At 32.1% G+C, this 26,749-nt stretch overlaps 1 protein-coding gene across 1 annotated transcript in view; it reads right to left on the bottom strand.

Moving 5' to 3' along the window:
* The window catches only part of LOC118204717 (ubiquitin carboxyl-terminal hydrolase isozyme L3-like), a 176,360-nt gene extending 150,022 nt beyond the window's left edge, over positions 1–26,338 (bottom strand). The window contains exons 1-6 of the mRNA XM_085808155.1: positions 26,297–26,338; positions 26,191–26,202; positions 25,996–26,063; positions 25,308–25,365; positions 10,596–10,724; positions 1,073–1,315 (exon numbers count right to left, since the gene is read on the bottom strand). Of these exons, the coding sequence (XP_085664281.1) occupies positions 1,073–1,315; positions 10,596–10,724; positions 25,308–25,365; positions 25,996–26,063; positions 26,191–26,202; positions 26,297–26,338 (552 nt within the window). The remainder of the gene's footprint in view (positions 1–1,072; positions 1,316–10,595; positions 10,725–25,307; positions 25,366–25,995; positions 26,064–26,190; positions 26,203–26,296) is intronic.
* Between the last annotated feature and the right edge of the window lie 411 nt (positions 26,339–26,749).

The following is a 26,749-nucleotide window of genomic DNA, read 5'->3' on the forward strand; positions in this document are numbered from 1 at the left end:
TATAAAAAATATTTTCTAGAAAGAAGTGTGCATTTTTCAATTCTCCAATATATAAAGATTTAAAATATGCAAAAAATAAAAATACATAATTTTGAAGTGATTTCAGTCCATAAATTGAGCAGTCAGAGGGTTAAAAAGTTTTAATGTTTCACAAAAGTCTGAATTGGTTATTTTATTTGCTTGAAACTGATAACAGTTATTAAACTTTGAAAATTCAGCTTCTTTTGAAGAAATTCTGTTTTATAATTGGGCATTTCCCCTCACCCTACATCAACAGCTGGCTACCTCTTGCACAGTACTTCATATCGTATACTTTAAAAGAGATAAAAAGATGTAAAATTTCAGGTTACAGACAGATACCACATACATCTCTCTCTCTCTCTCTATATATATATATATATTATTAAAGCAATTTTTCATGAATTATATTTCACTCTTGTATCTACAGCCACCCAGATGGTATAGTGGTTAGGGAAGACTACCGCTGTACAAAAGGGCTTGGATTCAAAGCCCAGAAAAGACATCATTGTAACTATCTATCCCTTCATAGGAAGAAACGGAGGTACCCGTTAGGTACCTCCACAATAAAATGGTCCCTACTGCAGGCCTTAGGAGTGGCCAATGCTGAATAGACAAGTGCCTGTCATTTAGGGAGGGACTCTTGAACATCCACATTCTTGTAATACAAAAACCTGGCAGAGCATTTCCAAAGAGGGAAAAAAGTTGCATACTTAATACAGACTTCAACAAATTTTGACACTACATCTAAAAATTTTATACTGAATCATTTCTTCCAAAAAAATTATCAAGCTTACTTTTAAATACATATGTAAAAATAGCAAATACAGTTACAAGTAATACACTTAATGTAATTCAAAATAATAAATGCAATTACAAAAAAAAAAAAAAAAAAAAAAAAAAAAAAAGAACTTAAATATATGTCTGCCATCAAAATTTACCAGTTTATAATAATATGGCAAAGTTCAATATGAATTAAGTAGCTCGAACAAAAATAACTAAATGACTATGTACCTAAATGCTAAAATAGTAATAAAAATTAAATATTCCTTACTTCACTCTGCGAAAAGATTAATGCTCTTTGGTCTGGATCTTGTTCTTTAGTATCTTCTACAAACTTTCGCACAGGTGAATCAGGGCTCAAATTTAGATGTTCCATGCTATTAGCTACAGCATGAATTAAAGCTACTGTTCCACAAGCATTTCTTACAGTTTGCTTCATAAAGAATACATCTTTTTCTACCTCTTGCTTTTCATTTTTTGAAAGCTCCTCTAATTTCTCACAATATTCATAATACTATAAAGAAAATTTCAAAATAAAAATTAAAATAAAAAAATAAAATTAACTTTCTGAGGTAAGAGTCAACACTGTAACAGTAATGCCATTGCTAAAAAAGCAAATTAAAAACAGCATATGGATTTCTTACTAGTATCCTGGTTCACATTAACAATACTTAAAAATTTCTCTTTGGCAGAAAGAGAGAGTTTTTTTTCAGCATGATCACATGATTTAATTACAGAAAGAAATCTGACAGCTGTTTAGTATTTCAATAAATATGAGCTTTCTTTTAAAAAAAAACAGACATTCCAAATTGCATGCTAATGGTTGCAGATGGCAAGCTCTGGCCACCATGTGTACCTAAAGGCAGGTCTTGGTAATACATAACCTTTTACCAGGTTCCAATCTATACATTAGTTGTCAAGTAACTACAGACTGTGTGAGGTTGTGCATAAACTGCTTATTGGATAACAGAAAAACCCAAAATGGAGTAGGTGGAATGACATGTCTGCATAAACTGGGATAAACTTTCACTGAAACATTCTAAATGCTTCACCAAGCATACAAGGATGACTTCATGAGCTGAACACATTGCTAGAATTAGTTTCAGTGTTTTAATGAGGACACAAGTTCGATTGCCTAAGATGCAAGGATTGAACAACCTTCTAAGTCAACATTTTCTCTACCAGAGAATTTGAACACGATTAAGAGATGCTGACCCTGGATAAGACCTGAACTATTGGGGAATCAGTCATGTATGTTGCATAATGACAACAGTCCAGTTCATACATTGCTTTTTGTTACCAACTGTCTGACAAAACATCGCATTTCCATTGCGACCCACCTACAATACTCCTCAAATCTCTCCTTACCAAACTGCTTTCACTTTCCTACACTTTAAACTACTTCCTACACTTAAAAGGATATCTTTTCCCGCCCCCATAGGAAAATCAGGAAAATTCAGCAAGAGTACTGCATGTCATTGAAAGCGGCGAGTTTCAGCAGGCATTTTAAAAGTGGAAGGAATAATTGACACAAGAGAAGAATACTTTGAAGGGATAGTGGTTGAAAGTATGTACAATAAGAAATTAAGCAAGAATAACAAAAGCTTGGTCTTCTTTTAACAGTCCTCAAACATGAGATTATGTTTGCATCTGACAATATATGACAGTATGAATTTGAAAATTTGTCTAGGAATCAAGCCATTTTTTATAACCTAACCGCCAAAGTAGTTTTATTTGTACTTTTTAATTTTAGATCAATTTCTATTAGTCTTAATACATTAAATACAGTTCAAAGCCCAAGATCCAGAATCATTAGGACTTCAATGATTTCAGAAATTTCTGAATTTTAGATCAACAATTTAAATCCAGTAAAATGATATGCAGAAATTATACAACTAAAAGCATTCTCCATTAATATTTCTTTAAGGAACAGGTATTTTGCATAGAGAATATGCATGAGGAAGAGGAAGAATTTAGAAATTTCTGAAGTTTAAATCCAGTAAAATGATAAGCAGAAATTATACAATTAAAAGTATTCTCCATTAATATTTCTTATTTTGCACAGAGAATTTTTCTGAATCACCCCCCAAGTGAAATTACAATAGGACTCACAGCCGAAACTGCAATATTTTCTCAATTTAAAACCATATTAGATATTTTCTGTTCCATTAATTGATTGATGATTGAAGCATTGTCATTATATTGTAAGACCTTATTTATATCTTCTTTATTTATCATGTCTTCTTCTATTTCAATAATTACAAAATTTTACTTCTCAGATGCATGGTTTTCATCACCACAAAATTTGGCAGCTGGCCAAGCATTTTTACAAATACAGTCAAAAGTCGTTAATCCGGACTCGTCGGGACTTCCGCGATTCCGGATTATCGATTTTTCCGGATTATAGATCATCAGTTTAAATCTCGTAAGATGGCATGCAGAAATTCTAAAATTAAAAATATGAAACCGTAATTTATGAAATAAAGAACAATTATGATCTAAAGGGTATCAAAATTTACAAAAAAAAAAAAAAAAAAAAAAAAAAAAAAAAAAAAAAGTTAATATTTATTTGTTTACTTTATTAAACATTTCTTTCAAGGTAAGTTGTTTAAGTTGCTTCGTTTTATGTGATAATACTTTCTCTTTAATTCTATAAACAGACATAATTTCTTGTTCAGTTACAAAGTACCGCTGTTCAAGTCCCGTAATCGCTGTGCCGAGAATACCGACTAACTTGTCGATCAAAATTTTTTCGTTTTCACTAACCTCTCTGTCACTTTCTTCATGCCGTTATCCATTTTTTTGCAGCAATTGCACTTTTTGTTTGATGGACATCGAAACATACTTTCGTTTTGTAGATCCTTTGGGAGCTCCAGCATCGGAAATTCTATTTGACATAATCGAAAGTTCAAGTTTACTTTTATAAAATTGCTCTTACAGTCTGAAAAAAGTAATAAGCCGGATCCAGTTTGAAGACTAAGGAACAACGCAATCATCAACATTAACTGAAATAGATAATTAGATAATTTTCGCTTATACCGTCCGTTATACATTAAACACGCACGCGAAAACGTATTCTGCACTTGTGCACACGCATATGCGCAGTCGTAAAGTCTTACGCGTACGCGTAAACGCCTATGCTCATGTGTCAACGCGGCGCATGCGCAGAAAGTTTTTAGCTTTGAAGTCCGGATTATAGATTATTCCAGATTATGGGTGTCCGAATTAACGACTTTTGACTGTATCTGCTGACGCAGCCTCTCGTAATCTGGCAGTGCCTCATACTGATACCATTAGATTTTAGATAAAAGTTTTCTAGTATTATTAGATCGTCTTACTGCTGCATCAGTTTTTAAAAAGGAACTTTAAATAAAATAAATAATAAAAAGGAAATTCTGATATCCTTGGCTAACTGATGGCTGTATAGCTTTGGGAAAAGTGAAAGATGGAAGCATTATAATTTATTACACTTGCAATTTTGATAAGATTAATAATAAAAAGACAGACGGAAATAACAAGTTGCTTCAAATGAAAATGTTAAGGAAGAGCAAACTTGCTATGTTAATCGAACTTTAGTTCCTCGGAATTTAATTATATATCCCTTCCCTGTTGTTATGCTAACAAAAGAAAACTATTATGTGCAGCATTCATTTCAGATAAATCTTGGGCCTTAATTGTTTAGGTTAGAACAAAACAAAAAAAAACAAACAAAAAAAAAAAAAAATGCAGTACCCCTTCCCCACACACAACCACTCAAGGATGAATAGTGTGCACATAGCTAACATCAATCCAACATCCATCGATGTATTGTCATTGGCCAAGGTTTGATTCCTTAGCCAGCAGGTGTTTAAAAGCAACAGCCAGGAATCTCGGTTAATCAGCAGAAACATCGTTTTTATGGCTCACCATCTTTTTCTTGTGTATTATAGTCTCCTTTAATAGATTTAATAAAGAAACAAAAAATTATGTGTGTGGCCAGGATAGTCACAGCTCATATTTACAAATTGGAAAACAGTTAATTCCTCTGTTTAAAGAGAAAAAGAGAGATAAATAAACTTAAATTTGCTACTGAAAAATAAACATACTGATCAAAAAAGACTAATATACACAACTACTCACGGTGACTAAATACTGAATGGAAGCATAAGAGTAAATAACTATTTCAGATCATTATTATAATTTATATAAAAAAAAAAGGTAAACATAACTGAATGGATTCCTGCATAGCTATTTCGCTACCGAGTTATCACTAAAGCATAATTTCATCTCGTTGGTTGTTCAAACATAATTTTCTATAATGAATGATGCCTTTTCTTTGAAAAAATTCTATTGCAGACTTTTTCGTCATGGACAATTCCCAAATTGATATCAAAAAAGGATTTAAAAATTAAACTAGTATTTCAATGGCGTCTTAAGAAATATAGAACTATCTAAACTTATGCAATTTGAAATCAGCATGTATGCTAGATTTGGCCCACTGTTAAACAAGTGCGTTTGCTAGATTTGGCACTTTTGCACATACATTTTTTGCTGCAATTTTTTTTACAGTCTTCAAAATGGTTTAGTACCCAGCAATTTATATAAACATTCTACTAGAAAAATTATATATTGTACACCCAATTCAATCAAAACCCCAGCAATTCAATCAAAACAGAAATAAATTAACTAGTTATGAGGCTTAAAGCATGATAAACAGGATATATAATTCATGACATATTTTAACCCTCTGAGGAACACGGGTTTTTGGATCCATCATGATTTGTATTTAAACAACATTTATTACCTAAATTTGTATTTTACTTATTTTAGTCTCTATTTTCATAAACTTACACTCATTAAGATGACATTTACATTATTCAAGAAAGTAAGAGAGGAAAATACAGGTTGTCCGAATCAAATATACCTATTTTGAACAGTCGATTAGACACAGTTTTAGCGCTACGAGGGTGATATTAGCCACATGTTGGGAGTTAAATTCATAGAGTATAGTGACAATATTTTTTTCTCACATCTGACGTACCTATGTGTCTGCTCAGCCAATAAACGAGAAAATGGCATCACCGCAAGAGAAGACACAAATTACTCTCTGATATGAAAAACAAAAATCCGTAGCAAAAGTGCAAAGACTGTTTCAAACACTTTATAAATGAAATCCACCCCAGGCTAAGAGCATAGAAAAGTGGCTCAAAACATTTCTCAAAACAGGAAGTGTAAGGAAAAGATCCGGAGGTGATCGGCGTTCACATTCTGATTCACATGTGGAAAATGTTCAACAAGCTTTCGTTCGGAGCCCTCATTAGTCGATCAGGCAGGCAGCTTCAGAATTATCTATGAAATGATCAACTACTCATGATGTGCTGCATCAAAAACTGAGGATGCATGCATATAAAATGCAGAATGAACTGCAACCAAATGATAGGCCCCAGCGTGCAGCATTTGCTGTGGAGAAGTTATCTCGCATCGAAAATTAACACGATTTTCTAAACCACATCTTTTTTTTTTTTTTTTTTTTTTTTCCAGATGAAGCTACATTTCATGTTAGCAACAACGTTAATAAGCACAACTTCAGAATTTGGGGCTCAGAAAAATCCCTATTCAATACATGAATTGGAACGGAGCATCCCAAACACCAATGTCTGGTGTGCTCTATCACATGATACAGTTATAGGACAATTTTTCTTTGCTGAGACATCTGTGATGATAAACATTTACCTGGACATGTTACAAACTTATGCAATGCTCCAAATGCAGCATTTACAACCCACTGTTATATTCCAACAAGATGGGGACCCTCCTCTCTGGGACAAGCATGTCCATGCATTTTTAGATAAAACTTTCTCTAACTGATGGATAGGATGCGATGGCCCAATTGCCTAGCCACCAAGATCTCCCGACATGATTCCTCTTAACTTTTTTTGGGGGTCACGTGAAAGACAAAGTCTACTCGGGGAACATCCGTGATATTGAACACCTTCGTGCCTTTACAACCATGGCTCTTGCTACTGTGGCTCTGGAAATGCTACCGGCTGGAAATACTACATGGCTGAAACTGGACTACCGGCTGGACATTCTCAGGGCTACCAAGGGAGCTCACATGGAATTGTATTGATTGTTTAATAAAAAACTTTGTGAGTATTGGTATTTAGTTTTATAGTTTTCTTACACTTTTAAACTCTCTGTTAAGTAAAGTGACCTCTCCAAATCAGATACATTTGATTCGGACACCGTGTATATTAAATTATAAGCTAATATATGGAAAGTAACAAAAAGTCACTTTAGTGATACCACGTTTCATTTCAGAAACATTTTAAAGTGTAGACAACATGAAACAGCACTGGACAAATTGTGAGTGAAACAGAGGCCCAAAGTCTTTCAAGTAGTGTACAGTGCCCATAAGAGAAAAAGAAACAATAAAAGAATGTACCAAAAAAGAAAGTTACCTAACAATTTATCCAAGGTGTCTACTCATCCAAACAACACCTCTTACCTTTCCAATCCTCATCATTCTCTACTTATGCTGCTTATACTCTTTCATACAGATACAGTAAAATTCAACAATTTTTTTTTTTTTTTTTCCTTTTTCTATTTTATTTGTTTAATACTGCATATCACTTTTGTCTTGGATCTAATTATTTTTATTGGTTTTGTGTTATAAAGTAAAGAACAAAATTGTTTTTAAATTTAAATAAGCATTGATCTGTAATAAAGGAATGGATTAATCAATTTTACAATAATTATATTTGTTGAAAACAGTTTTGATTTGTAGACATTTCAGATGATGAACAGCCTTCAAGAATGGAATGCATTGGAAGAAAGGTTTCACTGTATGCTCTTCAAAGTACAAACCAAAAGTTCTCAAAATGAAATCGTCCCATCCCAAAGTGATGTAGTACTCTGATACATCGTTATCACCTGCAAAATTACTGAGGAAATGCACTGCAAGCTATCATTGCCACAGAAAGTCCTGTTCTCAAATACTGTATGTTTTTATGAAGGTGTGTTTAAACTGTTTCATTATAAATATTATGACTAAGAACAAAAGAACCGCATGAACTTTGTTTTAAAGTTTAAAAGATTGCAGCAGAAACCCATCAAATATTAAAACAAGCATTAGGGAAGAAAGTTATATGTCACATACAAACTAATGATGGTACTCGTCTTCTGTAGTTGCCTCAGTGACAGATGCAGCATTAGCACAGTTAGTTGTCAAATGTTGTAAACAACCAGAAAAATGAAACTGATTATGGTAAATAATATATCAGCAATTCATTTAATACCTATACAACACAAGTTGTTTAACATACATACAGAGAAGGGATACAACATAAGTTTATTTATTATAGCATTTAATATTATAGTATATAATATAATATTAATATTTGACAGCAATATATTTAAAATAACAATTCTCAAGAGAATTTATGAAATATTATGTACATTAACATATTTAATACAACTATGTAAGCAATTTATTTAAAACAACCACATATATAAACACAGCGGAAAATTCTAATTATTATTTTATTTAATGCAATTTTGTTAACATTAGAAAGTATAGAAAGCGTATATATATATATACACTCTATAACATAAAAAGCGACGCACCAAAGATTTACCCGAATGGGACGAAAATCAGTACATGTATTGAAAACAAAACACCATTATTCAGGAAACACAGCTACAAGAGCAAAAAAATTTAATAATGCACTGGGCCAACCTTTAGCCCTGATGCAAGCTGTTATCTGGCTAACCAGTGATGTATAAAGTTGGTGGATGTTCTACAGCAAGACTGCCTGCCATACATGATCAATTGGCAAGTTAAATCAGCGCAATCCAAGAACAGCTAAAGACGGCTGTCCATCAGAGCCCAAATCAGCTCTATTGAGAAGACATCTACTGTCAATCATGCCGCCCAGAAAGGTGTTGGAAAAACACAAAGACAAGCCGTAGAAAGGTGTGGCATGGAGCATTATCCTGTTGAAATGCAAGTCCAGGGGTTCATGAAAAAAAGGTAGTCAGGTGAGTATTCCATTGCAATCCTGGATGTCTCCAGATATGTCTCTGTTGTTGGAAGCATGACTCTTCACTGAAAGACAATTCTACCCCAGTCCATGACATCATACATCTAATGCATCTGCGGCCACTGCAAACATGCAATGCAGCGTGCAATGGCAAGAGGAAGCTGGTGCTATGGCCTCTGCAACTTCCGTCCCCATTCAGGTGCTTATATTTAAAATCACTGGAAAATTGGTCATAACAGTCACTCCCAGGTACACATCAGATTGTTCAGAGGGACATATCAGGGCCTGTATAGGCTAATTAGACAGTCTGTCCTTGCTCTTCGTCAACAACTATCTTCTTGATGCTCTCCACAGCTAATGGTTCACCATTTTTGCCAACACCATAGAATAATACCATCGTTCTGATGCAAATATCTAGCAATCCTTCGATTTGACTACTCTCCTTCCTCTAGTCCAGTTGCATGCCCTCTCTCAAATGGTGACATCTGCTTATACTCTTTGCGAACTCATCTGCAAAGTCCACCTATGTCAACTGAACTGCATTCACACAGAAGGTATACCTTAGCAAATATCCTGTTTTATACACCATCCAGATGCTCCACTGCAATGCACTGGAACTCCAGATAGTCAGTCCCTGGCCACCAGAAGTTAATTATTTGTATATTCTATAATAAGGTTTCGACATACACAATTTCTTTCCATTTGGATGACTCCTTGATGTGTCACTTTTCCTGTTATAAAGCGTATACATAAATGCACTGCAAAATTGATTTTTCAGCCTAAGCATAATGAGTATATTACAATGAAAACCATTATACTGACATAATGCAATTACCAAAAAAAAAAAAAAAAAAAAAAAAAAAAAAAAAAAAAAAAAAGAGTTAAAAAAACAGTTACAGTGCAAGGACAAAATAGTTAACTATTTTGTCCTTGCACATTAGCAGGTCAGTAATTGTTTCTTTCTTGCACATGCACAAATTGGTAACCATTTGTTTCTTGCATATGCACACATCAAAGACAGTTCATTTCTTGCCCCAGTGTATTAACACACTAAATCTACCTTCTCACCACTGCAAGAGAGGGGTACCCTTATGATAACTCAAGTGGATTAAAAATGGAAAAATATCCATTGATGATCATGAATGTTCTTCAATTAAGCTCACTTACATAAATGTTCCAGAGTCTGGTGAGTTAGAAGTATGACACACAGAAGCAAAATTTACACTTTATCTCTTGACAATTCAACAAAAGGTTCATGTGACAAAATTCAACAACTCCGGTTCAAGACTACACGAATCTTAGACAATAATGTCAAAATAAAATAAACTTAATTTCTCATATCATTATTCGACACTGCAGGATTTTAACACAGAACATTAATAAAAACATATCTAAAATGAATCTAGTCAAAGGATTCAAAAGTACATAATTTTAGTTATGAGGGCTCTACTTAATATATAATTCAGTTTTTTATTTTTAATGCCAAAAGAATTATTTTTCACTTTTTAATATCATCACAGAATGTGCGTATGAAAGGGAATGTGCTTATGAAAAAGGAAGTTGATATCCTTTCTTTAAACTGCAAGGTTTACACAGAAAGTAAGCACTATAAAATATCTAAAATCTATGTAACACCACAGACAAGTAAGCTTTAGCAACTCTATTCAAATTCTAATCATAGACTTAATTCATATACTTACCTTAAGATTAAAATATATATATACTTAAACAATTTTTTTTTTAAATCTCACATTTGAACAAAAAATTAAATACCTTTGGACTTGTTGGAAACAAAAGCAAAACAGCAAAAGAAGGACTCGGAATCATGTGCAAAAACTCTTCATCCAGAGAAATAATATCAGATATCCCCCACTTCTTAGGAACACCAACATTTTCTAGAAACTGAAATTTAAATTACCATTTGAATATGCATTTTTCTTCCAGAAATAATTCACACATACAAAATAAGGAAACATATTCACAACTCAGTTTCTTTCAAGTTATATTCTTTACATTCATCATGATAAACTGCGTTACTTTTTATAAATATATAGATCAGATGCAGAGTATTATTCAGAATTAACAAAAGGAAATAGACTTCAGAAAACTATGCATATCGCTTCTTTCTTATTAAGAAAAATTACTTATAAAATATATACTATTTATTAGTTTAAGAGGTAAATTAAAAATACTCAAGTTGTGCAATTTTATTGCATTTATTTATTTCACTTGACTTTTTTTTATTATTATTATTCTTTTCTCTCATACTTTGGTGTATGAATTTTGAGTTCATCTGCGAGAGATTAATTTGGGGGTACTTCGGGATTATCCCATTGAACATTTTCGTACTTTGGGATTATCCTGTCAACCATTTTCACCAAACCCGATATTATTGCCAAAAGGTAGTTCTCGCACCAATAACTGTAATCCTTGACTACGCGAGTTAGTTTTCTTTAGCGTGTTCAAATATACTGCTTTTTTTCACTCCGTTGCAAAATGATTCAAATTTGGGATTTGTCTACCACCAAAGAGAGTACAGTGGCATATTTTCAAGAGTATAGAACCATTTCTTAGAAGAAAATGTACATTAATGGCCACAATACGGCATTGTATATCAAAACTTATAAGCAATGGTGATACAATGTAAAGGGGTGTGATAAACGAGTAGCTATTTGAAAAAGCACGTGGTTGGAGGGCTCAAAACTCCCGCTTCTGACTGCCCTCCGGTTTATTTATTGCTGGTCGCAAGAATTAACATCAATTGAATGGGGAGAAAAACAGCTGGATTTAATAGGAAAGACAATTGTTAATTGGAACAATTATATGAGAGATGTGTGCACTCATAGCCTTCTACAAAGTGATTAAAAACAAATAAAAGGTCCAAACAAAATTGCAGAGATAGACGAGAGCTTTTTTACAAAGCGCAAAAGTTGGTCATATTCTTACAGAACAATGAATACTTTGGGGACTGCGCAGAATGACCAACGAGTGTTTCATTGTAAAGGTTCCCAATCAAAATGCAGTAACTCTAATGGCTGAAATTACGAACAACATTGCAGAATGAAATACAATTTTCTCAGATTCAAGCAAAAGTTACAAAACTGATGAATTGGAAGCAGCAGAATTCCAACACTTTAAAGTGAATCACCGATATAATTTTGTGGATCCTGAAACTGGTACACATACACAAAATATACAACGACTGTGGAGTTTGGCAAAATGGAGAAACAAGAAACACTATGGAACAACCCGAAAACACTTGGTTTCTTATTTAAACAAATTTATGTGGCAGAAAGTGCACAAGGATAATGACTTGTTTGTTTGTGCTTTAAAAGCTATCACGGATTTTTGACTGCCGAAATGATTTATAATAATATATATGATTAAATTCAAGAATAATTCAATGTGTAATTATTAAAAAAAATACAGGTTTTTATTTTGTTTTGATTTTTTTATTACACTTTTATGTATTAATACACTTACTTTTTTGTTATTATTTTATTATTATTCAATAAATTTAATGTGTTTACATGGTGTCCATAATCTAGTTATGCATAATTTATATCTTTTTATTATCTTATATTTTAAGTAACTAAAGAACAATGTGCTTGCTTCAACTTCTGGCAGAATGATTCGTCACATCTCAGCCAACTTTTATGTTTTGCAGGATTTCATAATCAGATAAGATGTTTTACTTTCATGTTTAAGGCCTATGAAATAGAGCATCTTTTTGGTCTGAAATGCACTTTTTTAAATATCTTATTTAATTTTAAATGTAGGCTTTTGATATTCAAATTGGCAAAAAATAAGAGATGACTGTTTTTATAATTTTAGAGGAGAAATTTTTCCCATTCACTTTGTTTTCTAATATGAATTCCGTTTTTTATATGCTCAACTACCTGGAATTTTCATGTATCATGAATTAGGCAATTCCTGAGCTTTCTGGATAGTTAAGCTTTTACTATAACATGGGCGTAGCCAGCTCAAATTACGGGGGGTTGCCCGTTACGACTCCTATGGCTACACTGTTCTACCTATTACAGCAGATACATATATGATTATTACGTGACAAATATATTATGTTAATGGCAGTTATCTTAATATAAGTAATAATTATATTATGAATTTTATTAATGATAAAATTGTGTAACATAATTATGGATATATTGCATTTCATTATCGTATTTATAATTATTACCTTACAAACATACTAAATGCGTAATTCAATATTTTCTTTTTAAATTAATTAAAAATTATTATTAAAATATTAACAGAATTTTGAAATTTGTCTTTCTTTGGTTTCATAATACAATTATAAAGACAAATAAATATATAAAATCCATATTTCTGTTGTATATAATTATATAATAAAGATATTGAATTAAATACATAAAAGTTGTAAATACATAATTTCTTTTGGAAATGAAATTAAACTGCAAATAATTTTTTTTCTTTTTTTTAAAGGAAAACATTTTTCTGGCCTTTCATTTTGGTTCGGCAATTAAAATATTCCCAAATTCCATTTTCCGTGGCTGTAAACTGGCAAATATACCAATAATTTTGTCAGTTGCTATTTCTTGGTATAATGCATGTGCATTAGTGTCAAAGAATTTCGGAGCTCTTCCATTATAGTAGCTCTATTATAATTGTCTAATCTTTTCAAAGCTCTTGCGGAACGTTCACATTCACAAGATGTTATTGACAGTGTAGCTGCTATGTGCAAAAGCACATCAATACTTGGTAAAAAGATTTTATTTGAGGCTTTTAAAACCAAAATTGGTGTGTCTGGCAGCTTTGCTTAGGGAATAGACATTAAAATGCCATTGCCAACGTTTCGTCTCTTCCTTTAGAAATTCCAGAGAGGGTAAATCATCTTTATGTATCACCTTCAACATATTTACAGCAATTTCATTTACACAATCAGCACAAACTGATGGTTGTATGCAAAACAGAGATGATGCAGTCAATGGCGTAGCTTTAGGGTCCCTATACAAAAAATCATTCTTGGCAACTTCCCTAAAAAATTTACAATACTAAACCCCCTCCCCAAAATCGAGGTTTCCAGAAGCCAACATTTTAATAATGATTTTTATCAGATCAAGATTAATACAGTCAAAAGTCTTTAATCCAGACGTCCATAATCCGAATCTCATAGCTACAAACTTTCTGCGCATGCGTAAACGCATAATGCGTTTATGTATGCACAGAAAATTTAAAGTCTTTAATCCGTTTTTTATTGTTCCTTAATCTTTGAATTGGATCCGTCTTATTATTTTTTGAAGACTGTTAGAGCAATTTTATAAAAGTAAGCTTGAACTTTCGATTATGTCAAAAAGAATTTCCGATTCTGGAGCTGCCAAAGGATCTACAAAGCGAAAGCATATTTCGATGTCCATCAAACAAAAAGTGGAATTGCTGCGAAAAATGGATAAAGACATATCCTTTGTTTCTCTAATCATTCCGAAATCTGTTTATCAATTTCATGCTGCTCTGTAGGGGGGGGGAACGTTGCGGCACACAATGAACTGGAAGTTGATCTGTCAGCACTATCCTCATCTTCAGGGCAGATTTTTTATTTTATTCGTAGTATTTCATCTTGATGTACTCCGTCTTTGATATAATTTAAAACAAATTCCTCGTCATTATAAATATTATAAATCAAATAGTTTTCTGGTTGCAATTTTCTAATTTCGACTATGCGTAATGTATGCTTTATGCATGCGCGCGTTGAAAGAAATGTTTAATAAAGTAAACAAAAAAATATTAAGCTTTTTTTGTAAATTTTGATACCCTTTAGATCATAATTGCTCTTTATTTCATAAATTAAGGTTTCATATTTTAATTTTATAATTTCTGCATGCCATCATACCAGATTTAAATTGACGATCTATAATCTGGAAAAACTGATAATCTGGAACCGTCGAAGTCCCGACTAGTCCGGATTAAATTTAGACTGTAGTTAAAAATCTGAAATTGACACACATGACTTCCATGTATCGCCTATTAAATTATGCACATTTTTTGCTGCATTTCATTTAAAGTTATTTCCTCGAATAATTTTAACTTTATTACCCAATCCCTCAAAGCAAGCTGAAATGACATAAAAAATTGCAAATTTTGAATTAAATAGCCCGGTCATACGGAAATCAAACGTGTTCTAATTTATTTTTTCAAAACGAGTACAAAACTTTCCCAAGCATGAGTATAGGAGGGAAGTTAAATTTCATTATTTGTCGAGAATTATGTTGTTTTAAATTTGACATAGCCAAAACATTTTTCGTCATTTACAAAAAATGTTTTGGCTATGTCAAATTTACAAAATGACGAAATTATTTAGAGGATATGACTACGACCAATGATTTCAAAAATAAAAGCCGGGTTAGTGGGCGAATATAATATAAATGTACACTTGCAAATGCAATAAAAATGAGAAGTTTACAAATGGATATTATAGCATCCTCATGTGCAAACTTTTAACGGTCTACAGCTAATCGGTTTTGAGTTATGTGATGCATATATATATGCATACATACATACGTACATGCGAACATACAAATGTCCAGAAAAAAAAATCACTTTTAAATCCATTTTAAAATATTAAAAAAAAAAATTCTGTCTGCAAGTACAGATGTCATGGCCCCCCCCCAAAAAAAAAAAAACAAATGGATATGGTTTGGTTTATGTGATTACAGCAAAGTCTCGAGGGCTATCTTAATAAGGGAAGGGATGCCTTCGTATAGGTCTTTCTAAGGGAAACTGGCTCGTATACACATTCCACATGGGAAAAACTACGAAGGCCCATGCAGCCAGGCCGTTTGGGGAATTCGAACCTCGGACCGAACTACCAGTGTTCAGCGACTTTACCGCTCGGCCGCTGGTGAGCCCCAGATGGATTCGAGAACAGTCAAAATGGATATTTCCATTGAAATAAGATAATCAAATATTTTCGCAATTACGATACTTTCTTTACTTTGTACAAAGAAATAAAAAAGATAATTTTTTATTTCATTCAAAAGCTTTATTTTTAAACAAATACTACTTAAACAATACTTCGCGCATACTACTATACTACTTCGCGCAGCCCTTGTTTGTCATAAAATCTTGTCGATTAGGTGGATGGGGCTGCACCCTATTTGTATTTGTACTACTTAAACAATCAATTAACTCATTTTATGTTGCAGAATTCTTATATTTAACAGTGCTCGAGAGCATTTTTATAAAGTCATTCATCACAGTGTCATATTCTTCCAATAATTTGACATCAGATAAAAAATTAGCTATGTATGTAAACATTTTTATTTTTTGCTAAAGTTGTCTGGACTTAGTCTCTCTAAAATTAACTGAAATTGATTTCATCTTTTACAGATTTTTCCATTAGCTGATCAATACAGTTATTTTATTTCCCAATTTTCTTTTCAATAGCTTGCGATATGATGAGAACTTCTCTCACGCTTTTATTTTCTTATGGGTAATGATTGCCAGCACTGTATTCCTCTTGACCGCATCTATCCTTATTTGAAATTAACCAACATTGTCTGCAATAGTCTTTGTTAAGTTCAAGTGAGTAACAAAGCAAAATCTGCCTCTAAAACGGAGTTATTAATCCTTGCATAATGAACAGAAGAAACTGATTTGCTCTCTTTATTTTGGGGGAAATCAGTATCTTTTGGTCTACAATTGCCAAAATTTAAAATAAATATATTTTTATCCTTTGTAAGAATTTCTGGATAATGACACATTCAAATACACAACAGCACATACCGCATGAATTTTGAATGCATTAAAAGTTATTATTATAATAGCTATAATTATATAATAAACAGAATTTTCAAATGAGGCAGGAAGATTGGTTGCCTTTTTCACAACAGAAATGCTTCCCGTAGAGTTCACTTCGTTAGAAAATGTACATGTTTTTGGAGAAAAGAGCCTAATTTTTTTTACACTTTTTTTCTAATTTATGCTTTTTTTTCAGGGCGTCCCATATTAAGTGACTTATATTAACCCAATACAAGTTAAAGGATTATTTTTAGTAACACAACATGCAGCAAAATTTGTAGGAAAAGTAAACAGTAACTTTCGAAGACTTTAGATCAGATTCATTACTTTACACTTTCTCATAATCATATTGGCCGGATTGCTCATAGTTTATCCCTTTATTCCTGCAAATAAGTAAAATGCCTCTTCTATTCGTCGATACGCTTTTGTTTTTAAACAGAAGAAGAGAGCAAAGAGTATGTGCTTACATTTTGTGTTATTTTTAGATGCTTACTTTCTTCTTTAAAAAAGGAACAGAAGCTTAAAACTGGGGAAAAAAAAAAAAAAAAGCAGCTTTAAGAATTTTGCAAAAAATCAGTGTTCTACACTATAGAATTAAAAAATGAATAAATATCATTTTAAAATTTTAGGCCATGAATTTAAACTATTATAATGAACTAGGGAAAAATTAACAATATTTTCGCATTCCCTGCCGAGGACGACGGCGATACTTTTTAATATTAATATTGAAATGTTTATGTTATTTTTTTGTTTTGCATTATGATCAAAAAGTAAAATGCATTTGCTTCAATAAGCATGTTAAAACTATAGTGTAGAACATCGTTTTTTGCAAAACAAAGCCCATGCCAATAAAGTTATTTCTCTCGGAAAGGGATATTGTTGATTCATAGTTTCGGCATGATGTCGACAAGGTATGATCTCACAATTACATCAAATTTTTATCATTATAATTAGAATTTCATATATGCTTGCTTACTGCTTGTTTAAATTGGTATGGAAAAGCATACAAAGGTTATCTGCCTATGGGAAAAGATGACATCCCATTCATGGAGGACTTTCAAAGGGACACATGTTTGTTTACCTTACACGCAAGGAAAAACCATAAACGCTCATTCAGCTCGTTCTTGGATATTCTAACCTATGTCGAACTAGCACCGTTCATCAATCTTATACATTCTGACCACTAATGGGTTATGTGCTTTTTTTTTCATTCTATTTAAATTCTCTTAATTTATATTTCCTTTTAATCGGTATTTATCTGATTATTTGTACCAAATACAGATGCACACAAAATAAACAAATAAATAAATCTGAAAGCTTTCAGATGTTTTTTTCAATACTCTCTCACCGCTGGAGATTTTTTTTTTTTTTTTTTTTTTTTTTTTTTTTTTTTTTTTTTTGTATGCTATTGCTCGCTTTGAAACCGGTGAGTTTGTTAATCGAAAATTCAAAGTTTTACAGAATATGAAGTAGATAATAAAGCAAATTTTAAACTCCAAATTTGGGTTTCCAGATGCCTATATTCAAGTAAAGGACTACGTTATTCAAAGTTTGATGTCTAGTTACCGTTGTTTTATCACAATGCGAAACACATATATACATTCATGCATTCCTCATTATTTAATTTTTTTAAATATAATGCAGGGCTCTAATATTTTGCGGCAACAATTCGAAAAGTGAAACGCCGTTTATAGTGAGCCAACGCAAAATACCAAAATGAAAATAATAGCCCTTCTGGGCAATTTGACCCTTTGGGCTAATAATAGTATAAATTATTTGGCACTGAATTAATTTTTTATCTGCATAAAATGATCTAAGTGGTATTTAAAAACTACCCTTTAGATCATTTTAAATAACAATAATTTAAATTGCTAGATGACTTAGAAAATAAAATTCATCGCATTGAAAGCATTGAAGTTGGCATGCTCTCTACATTATTCAAAAAAAAAAAAGCTTAATATGTTTGCTATATTTATTGACGTAACTGAAATTCGAAATTAATGTAAAAACCAATCGCTTAAAATGATTTTACTGTGGTTCCTTGGTCCGAAAAGAAAAGGCTTTTTTCTTCTTTAGTGACATTAAGCTTGATAGCTAGAAGGAAAGTGGGACCGGATACGGAGGGCTATTCAAAGCTGTAATAGAAACAAAAGCTTTATGACTTGAAAGTGTGCCCTAACCTTCAAAGTATTTCCCCGCCACTTGTTAGCTGAGGAACGATGATTTTTATGATCTTACTTCTAAATGAAAAATCGTAGATTTTCCGTTCCCTTTTTTTGTTAATCACATGAATATTTTGGGAAGCTGGCAAGCAATATTTTAAAAACTTAAGCCTTATCTATTAAAAATTAATTAGTGCTTTTTTTAAGTATAGGTAGTGGTGAAGTGGGAGTGTGCCCGGGCGACCCAGGGCATCCCCCCTGGCTACGCGCCTGTATAATACAGTAAACTTCAATTATAATCTTGATTTTTAACATTATGTGATGGCTTGAGCTAAGAATTAATCTGTAATTAATTAAACTTATCTCATTGTGGTAGTGCAACTACTTTATATTATCTGCAACTGCGATGACAATACTGACAGTGACACATAACTAAAGTTTCACAGCAGTTATAATAAAAAAAGAAAGAGGTAAAATAAGTAGATTCCTGGAATAAAACAACAATAATAAAGAAGTAATAGCAAATACACGTACACAATTATCAACAATTATTTGGTAACTAAAAAGGTATTCCTTTGTTAATCTGGTCACAGCAAGTGATTTGGCAAAATATGGCAACATTTCAAATTGATTTGGCAGAGACAAAAATACTATAACTTTCAAAAAATAAAAAACTACAATACAACAAACATATATACAACAAACATCACAGAATTGCAGTTTTGGCATTGTGCATTAACCATAACACAGTACAAAGTCTGTAATACGGATGTCCATTATCCGGAATGATCTATAATCCGGACCTCAAAGCCACAAACTTTATGCATGCGCATAATGTATGCTTTATGCATGTGTGCATTGAAAGAAATGTTTAATAAAGTAAACAAATAAATATTAAGCTTTTCTTTTTTGTAAAATTTGATACCCTTTAGATCATAATTGCTCTTTATTTCATAAATTATGGTTTCATATTTTTAATTGTAGAATTTCTGCATGCCATATTACCATATTTCTGCATGCCATAGATTTAAATGGATGATATATAATCCGGAAAAACCCATAATCTGGAATCCCCGAGTCCGGATTACGGACTTTGTACTGTAGTACATGATGTATTACTGTTATTACTGCCATTCCAAATTTATCAATTCTCGCAATTAACCTTCCGAATTTGGCGACTGACTGAGGTAACCACTTTGACAAGGAAAGTACCATTAAAATTTAATAACTGAAATATGTATGTGTGGCATGCACATAATTTAAGAAATGAAAAAAACAAATAATTTGAAGTCTATGTCACTTATCAAAAATTATCTTCCAACCCACTATTTAGATATCACTACTTTGAAATATTCGAATTCTTATAATTACTGATAAAAACTTGCATATTTTTTTTCTTTCATTTAATAATACGCAATTTCTTTTTTTATTATTTATTTATTTATTCTTATTTTTTATTTTTGAAAAATTACAAATTGAATTAATGAAACATTTTTCATTAGGTACTAAAAGAAGCAATATGAATTAATTAAAAACTAAAAAGGGTAAAAGTAATGATACATTCTAATTATCCCCAACCTAACTGAAAAATTACAAACTCATCGCCTACTTTGGTCAGCATTTACAAACTTGCTGGCAACTAATTTTTACCAAGCTAACATGCAAAAGGTTATAGCCATTTTCAAAAGGGTAAAGTGCAGAATCAGCCACTTATATGGTGGGTATCGATGTGTACATGGACAAAGTCAAGGAAGTGCGCAATGCTAAGTTTGTGCAATTCTTTGGGTTAGAGTTGACTTTAAAGTACCCCTTGTATTATCACGTTGTTGTTGTTTCATTTATCACCAAGTTGTTGTTTCATTTGTGGTAACCCGAGTAGGTGAATGTTATGGAAACCCTATTATGACATAATCATTTGCATTATTCTAGGAAATTTTGAATCATGGAATGTTTTGTAAGGGCTTTTGTGGTGCGTGTGGTTAGGAAGTACATTGCTTGTTTTATTGTTTATACGGTAGAATGGCTGAATGTAGTAAGATTAATTTAAATTTCTGTACAATTTGGAACGAAAGGGGAAAAGTACATTAATTGACTGGTGTGTAAATGAAGGTTTACTTAGTAGCCATTTTCCGGACAGTCCGGAATATGTGGGATGTTTTCGACTCTTATTTTTGTGAATTTATGTGGCGACGCCGATATACGGATTCTAGTTCAGATAATTTTAGGAAGTTTTTGGATGCTGTTAAGGAATTTTGTGTGCCACAGACTGAATACGAAGGAATTTCTAAATGAGGTAAGTGGATATTTACTTTAGTGCTTAAATGCATAACAGGTTTTGTTTTAATCGTATTAATTTTTATTGATCTATAATTAAGTCATTGCAACACGTTCACATAGCACATTGTTTATTCCACACTAACATTCACTGACTATTACTTCACTTCAGTTTGACCAGCAACTATTGTGTTGCCACATATATGTAACATCTCCCCTCTTTTGGGAAACTCATAGGAATCAATGCATTACATAATTATCATATTTGGATGGTCGATATACATTACGACCACTTCTTGTTTTATATACACAATCACGATTAATATTATTGCTATTATTTTGATGGTGAGGATCATTATGTATTTTTGGATGTACACTACTTATATTTTCCTCATTTTCATTACATAGATCATAATAGTCTAATGTCACTAAATTCTGATTTTTAGTTTTTCTTAAATGGAATTTATTCCATCTAATTACCCTTTTAATCGTATTAATTTTTATTGATCTATAATTAAGTCATTGCAACACGTTCACATAGCACATTGTTTATTCCACACTAACATTCACTGACTATTACTTCACTTCAGTTTGACCAGCAACTAGTGTGTTGCCACATATATGTAACAGGTTTTTACTTTTTTATATTATTTTATTCTTTGGTTTAAAATGTAGTTATGAGATTATATATTTTTTGTTTGCCGCTACTGTAGAATTGGGTGCTCTTTTGACATTTTAAGTTAAAATATATCGATCTCTACATGGGCAAACACAAGGCAGTGTGCACAGACTAGTTTGTGCAATTCTCTGATATTTTTTTAAGTGAAAATAGGTCAATGTGTACATGGATAAAGTCAAAGGAGTGCGCAATGCTATTTTTGTGCAATTCTGAGATTTTTTTTTAAGTGAAAATAGGTTGATGTGTACATGGATACCGAGTTTATGCAATTCTTGTTATTTTGACTTTGTGTAGCAGCAATTTTTGGTGCAAAAATCGCCGCTATGCAAGCCAAAACAACAAGTCAAAGAATTGCACAAACTCGGTATCCACGTACCGTCAAAAATCACCAAGTTTTACAAAGGGATACCCTAAAATATACTTTTTACCATTCCCTGATGTTTTCTTAAGTGAAAATAGGTCGATGTGTCGTTTGCATTATTGTGTACATGAATCGTTTGAGTTTGTGCAATTCTTTGACTTGTTATTTTCAAGTTGGCGATTTTACGAAACATGCGAAGCAGTGGGTTATTCTGCACTTTCCTCTTCAAAACGGAACTGCCATTTCACATTCCATACTAGAGCATTACGAATTCTATACTAGAGCAATCAATCAATAAAATTTAAAAAGGAAGAACTATCATTAATATGACACTTACCTTTAATATGAAAATCTTTTTTGTGCTGTCATTCTCCCTATGTAAACAATGATCAATTTTCACTCAAAAAACACAGCAGAGAATTATACATTGTTTCCGCGTTATGCACCAGCCAAAACAGACATGTGCTATGCACATATTTGTGCTGCCATATAAATTCTTTTCAGCACTATCATCGGTTTCCACATAATCTTTTAGTGACATACAGTTTTATCCCACTTCTACTTACAAATTCTGCGATTTCTAAATTCTGATGCTGTTTCTTCTTAAATTCTACAGGTTTTGTCTCCCTTAAATATTGCTGTCTCATATGACTGCAGCATCCCGTAGCCTCATGAATACTTTTTCTGACTTTTCAGCACAACTCTGACCAATCAATATAGTAGAGTAACCAATTAGAATTAAAGGCTAATCTTTGGAATATGGTAACAGGTAGTTTGGTGACATTTTGGTAAGGCAATAAAAGTTACTAGCTAAGACTTTAGCAGTGTACATGGATAAAGTCAAGAGTGTGCACAATGCCATTTTTGTGCAATTCTGAGATGTTTTTTTAAGTGAAAATAGGTCGACGTGTACATGGATGATACCGTGTTTGTACAATTCTTAAAAACACTGCAAGCAGTGGGCGATTCTGCACTTTCTCCCAATTTCGCACCTAATCTTCATCATGATTAAGCACTTTTATTCCATAAAAGTTCTAGCATAAGCGTAATTCGTCTAGCAGATTGTTGTAAAAAATGTTGAGTAAAAAAAAATATATATATATATATATGCCTTTATTTCGTGAAAACGAAATAGCGTCCAAAAAAAACTAGCAGGTTGCTCTAGCAGGGTTGGTCGCCAAATTTTCGCCAAGTTACCATAACCCAAAGATTAACCGAATTAAATTCAAAATAATACTTTTTAAAACATTCATTAGCTTTAAAAAAAGATACTGATCAAGTGTCTAGCACTATAAAATATAGTACAATATGATACAAACATCTAAACTAATTATAAGTATCGGAAGCTTCAAATATCATTCAAAAAAGCAAGTGATAAGCAATGTTTACAACTTACAAAGTAATGCTGCTTGTCATTGCTTTTGCATAAAGCATGTCTTGCTCTAGGAAATATTAAAACATTGCTCTTACATAAAATACATTTTAGCAAGTTCTCCAAAATAAGAAAAGCAGGTAATACAACAGGTAAAAGATGAATATGAAATAATCTTAAACACACGGCTTTCAGATTTCAGCTAACAAAAGTGGTCTGGTCATCCACAGAAACCACTTCTACTGAAGTCTTAATGCTGTGAACTTCTACTGAAGTCTTAATGTTGTGAATTAATTCAATTCATTCATCCTTTTTTATGAATCAGCACAGCATTTCTCCTTTCATATATCATAATTTAACAAATAAGGATTAAAAAAATCTTACAATAATCTGTATCCTACCTGATCTGTATTGTGATCCTTAGAGTACTTTACTGTTATCCTTCACAAATAATACTAGATTTTTGAAGATCTGCTGAATTTTAATTGATAAAACATAAATACAGCACAAAGTCTGTAATTCGGACTTGTTGGGACTTCGGCGATTCTGGATTAAGGGTTTTTCCGTATTATAGATCATTAATTTAAATCTGGTAAGATGGCATGCAGAAATTATACTGTTAAAAATATGAAAACGTAATTTATGAAATAAAGAGCAATTATGATCTAAACAGTATCAAATTTTACAAAAAAAAAAAAGCTTAATATTTATTTGTTTACTTTATTAAACATTTCTTTCAATGCGCGCATGAGTAATGTATGCGCTTTCTTTATGCGCATGCCTACAGTTTGTAGCTTTGAGGTTCGGATAATAGATCATTCCAGATAACGGACTTCTGGATTACTGACTTTGTACTGTACTATTTTTTGGATTAAATTAAGAGAAAATGCTCAAAACATGAATTAGTGATTAAAACTTGTTATTTGAGGTCAGTAACTGCTTGTGTTATTTAAAGAAAATCACATGATGCCTGTTTAAGTTCCATCCTAATTTTAATCAAGACATTATGAGAGAATAAAATTTAAGTTCTAGTTCTAGGTCTTTTGTTCTCGTACCAGACTCTTTCTCATATCCCAAAATAGCTCAATAATTATATTACAGATTATTAGATGACTTTCATGCACTCTACGGCAGCAGTCCAACTTTGTCCCTTCCCAAACATATGACTGAATCTAAGAATTTTACATCTCTCTTTTCTTGTCCCTATCTTTTAAAAGATTTTCAAAATGGCAAGCTTTAAGTTCCCCTTTTTTGTAATGATATAGCTACAACTATCCACTTTCTATAATGAATTCAAACCACAGCTTTCAGCTTCCCAGCAAATGTACCTTTCTGTTGTAGCTCAGTAATTATGCCTCAGTTTTATATTTGATACTGTAATTGGTCATTTTTGGTATACATTAAACGCAAAAAGGAAATCCAAGAAAAATTCATATACTGCACTGATTATGATGTATAGTAGGTTATTTAATTCCATTAATCAGCACTACTTCAGAAGCAATATATGACATAAAATGGTGGTGAATCAGTGAAAATATATATAAAATTACTACATGTCTACAGTTTACAGAATTAATGAAATTACAGACCAAGATGAAAAAACTTCAGGGTAACCTTTTGCTATCCATTTTCTTCGGGGATAAATTCAAACTTCAATATTTCAAATGCAATTTTGTTTCGCATTTCTCTTTTTATGCTCATGCTCTCATTCCTCACATCATCTTTGGATACTATCCGTATTAAGCTTATGCATTATGCATCAGACTTAATCCAGAAAGGATTCAGCTTATGCATTATGCATGCATCAGACTTAATCCTTCTAAAAGGTAAATTCTGATGTTTTAAAATAGCAGTAATATACCCAACTGTATCTTTCATCAAGACCTTTTGACCCTAAAGCCACATTTCTATCGGCAATTCTAAAAAAAAAAAAAAAAAAAAAATACAGTGAAAAACAGTTAAAGAAAATGGATTGCTTCATCTGGCATGTAAGGCATTGCAACTAATTATAGTTTTGAAAATTCTAGAGCTTACACTTCAGTTACTGTTATCAGAATCTTTCGAATCTCAGTCACGTCATTTACATAATTTTCACTAGTTTCTGATGCTTCTTTTATTTCAAACAATGATCAACAACAGGCAGAACGTTTGAACAAGTTCTTGACTCAACTATGGAAAAACAGAGAACAATTCAACTGCCACCTAAACCTTCAAGAAAAAATAATGCAATTTTTCCTCAAAGCAATCAATGGGGAAAAAAAAAAAAAAAAAAAAAAGGTTAAATCCTCCTTTTTTTTTAATAATTAAATAAATGTTTACATATAACACACTTTTTAAATCTGATTTACAACCAATATATGCTATTTTATATGGTTTCTTAGTTTAACTGACTAGTGTTTTGCCTAATGTCCAGTACAGTGCAGGCCAGTTAAATGGAATCTAATGTATCAAAATATATCAGGTTTCATTCCTAGAAAAGCCTAACTTCATGCAATTTTTATCGTTTTTCCCTCAATTATACAAATCAATTTTCATTTGAGAAACCTAACCTTTCTAAAACAGATACCATTTGCGCACCTTCTATGAAATTTATTTTTCTGACTGTTAGCGCTTTGTACTGCAAAAGAAAATATAACAAGGGGAATACTTCATAATAAACTAAACTATTTAAAAATACTATTACCTTATAAGTCAATAACAAATTTCAAAAACACAATACACACTCGTCCAATTCAGATAATTACCTTGTTCATTACCTGAAATTAAAAAACAGAATTAGAAATGAAAAAAAGAATTACTAATTTCACTCTACAACTCATCCAATAAGTAAAATCATGATTTAGAACTCACTTCAGGATTTGATTCCAAAGGCAACCATCTAATAGAAGACATTGCTGAAACGTCAAGAAATTAAGTCTTTAAATAATAAAACTAAGTCTACAATTTTAAAACTTTTCCACCGTAAAAACACAGCAAGCGTTATCCTAATACGATCAGCTAACAGCCGGTCAAAAGTCAAACTGACAGAATGACAGACAAAATACTGTTTTGCAGCCACTAAGTCTTTCTGCCGACAGGATAAAAAATCAAGCTTAAAAGTCCTATGTCCGTTTCTTCTCTTATATAAATCTATCCTTCGACCAGCATTATTCTACGCTAAACCTGTCTGGGGCCACGCTGAAAAAACTCACCTTCAACACATCCACATTCTTCAAAACAAAGCACTCAAAGAGATCATCAACGCGCCATGGTTCATTCCAAATTCTTATACCCACCGTGATCTCAAAGTAGATACAATCCAAG

Source organism: Stegodyphus dumicola, chromosome X1 (assembly GCF_044657685.1).
Source record: "Stegodyphus dumicola isolate Sdum_Otavi_A_Nest chromosome X1, ASM4465768v1".
NCBI classification, from domain to species: Eukaryota; Metazoa; Arthropoda; class Arachnida; order Araneae; family Eresidae; genus Stegodyphus; species Stegodyphus dumicola.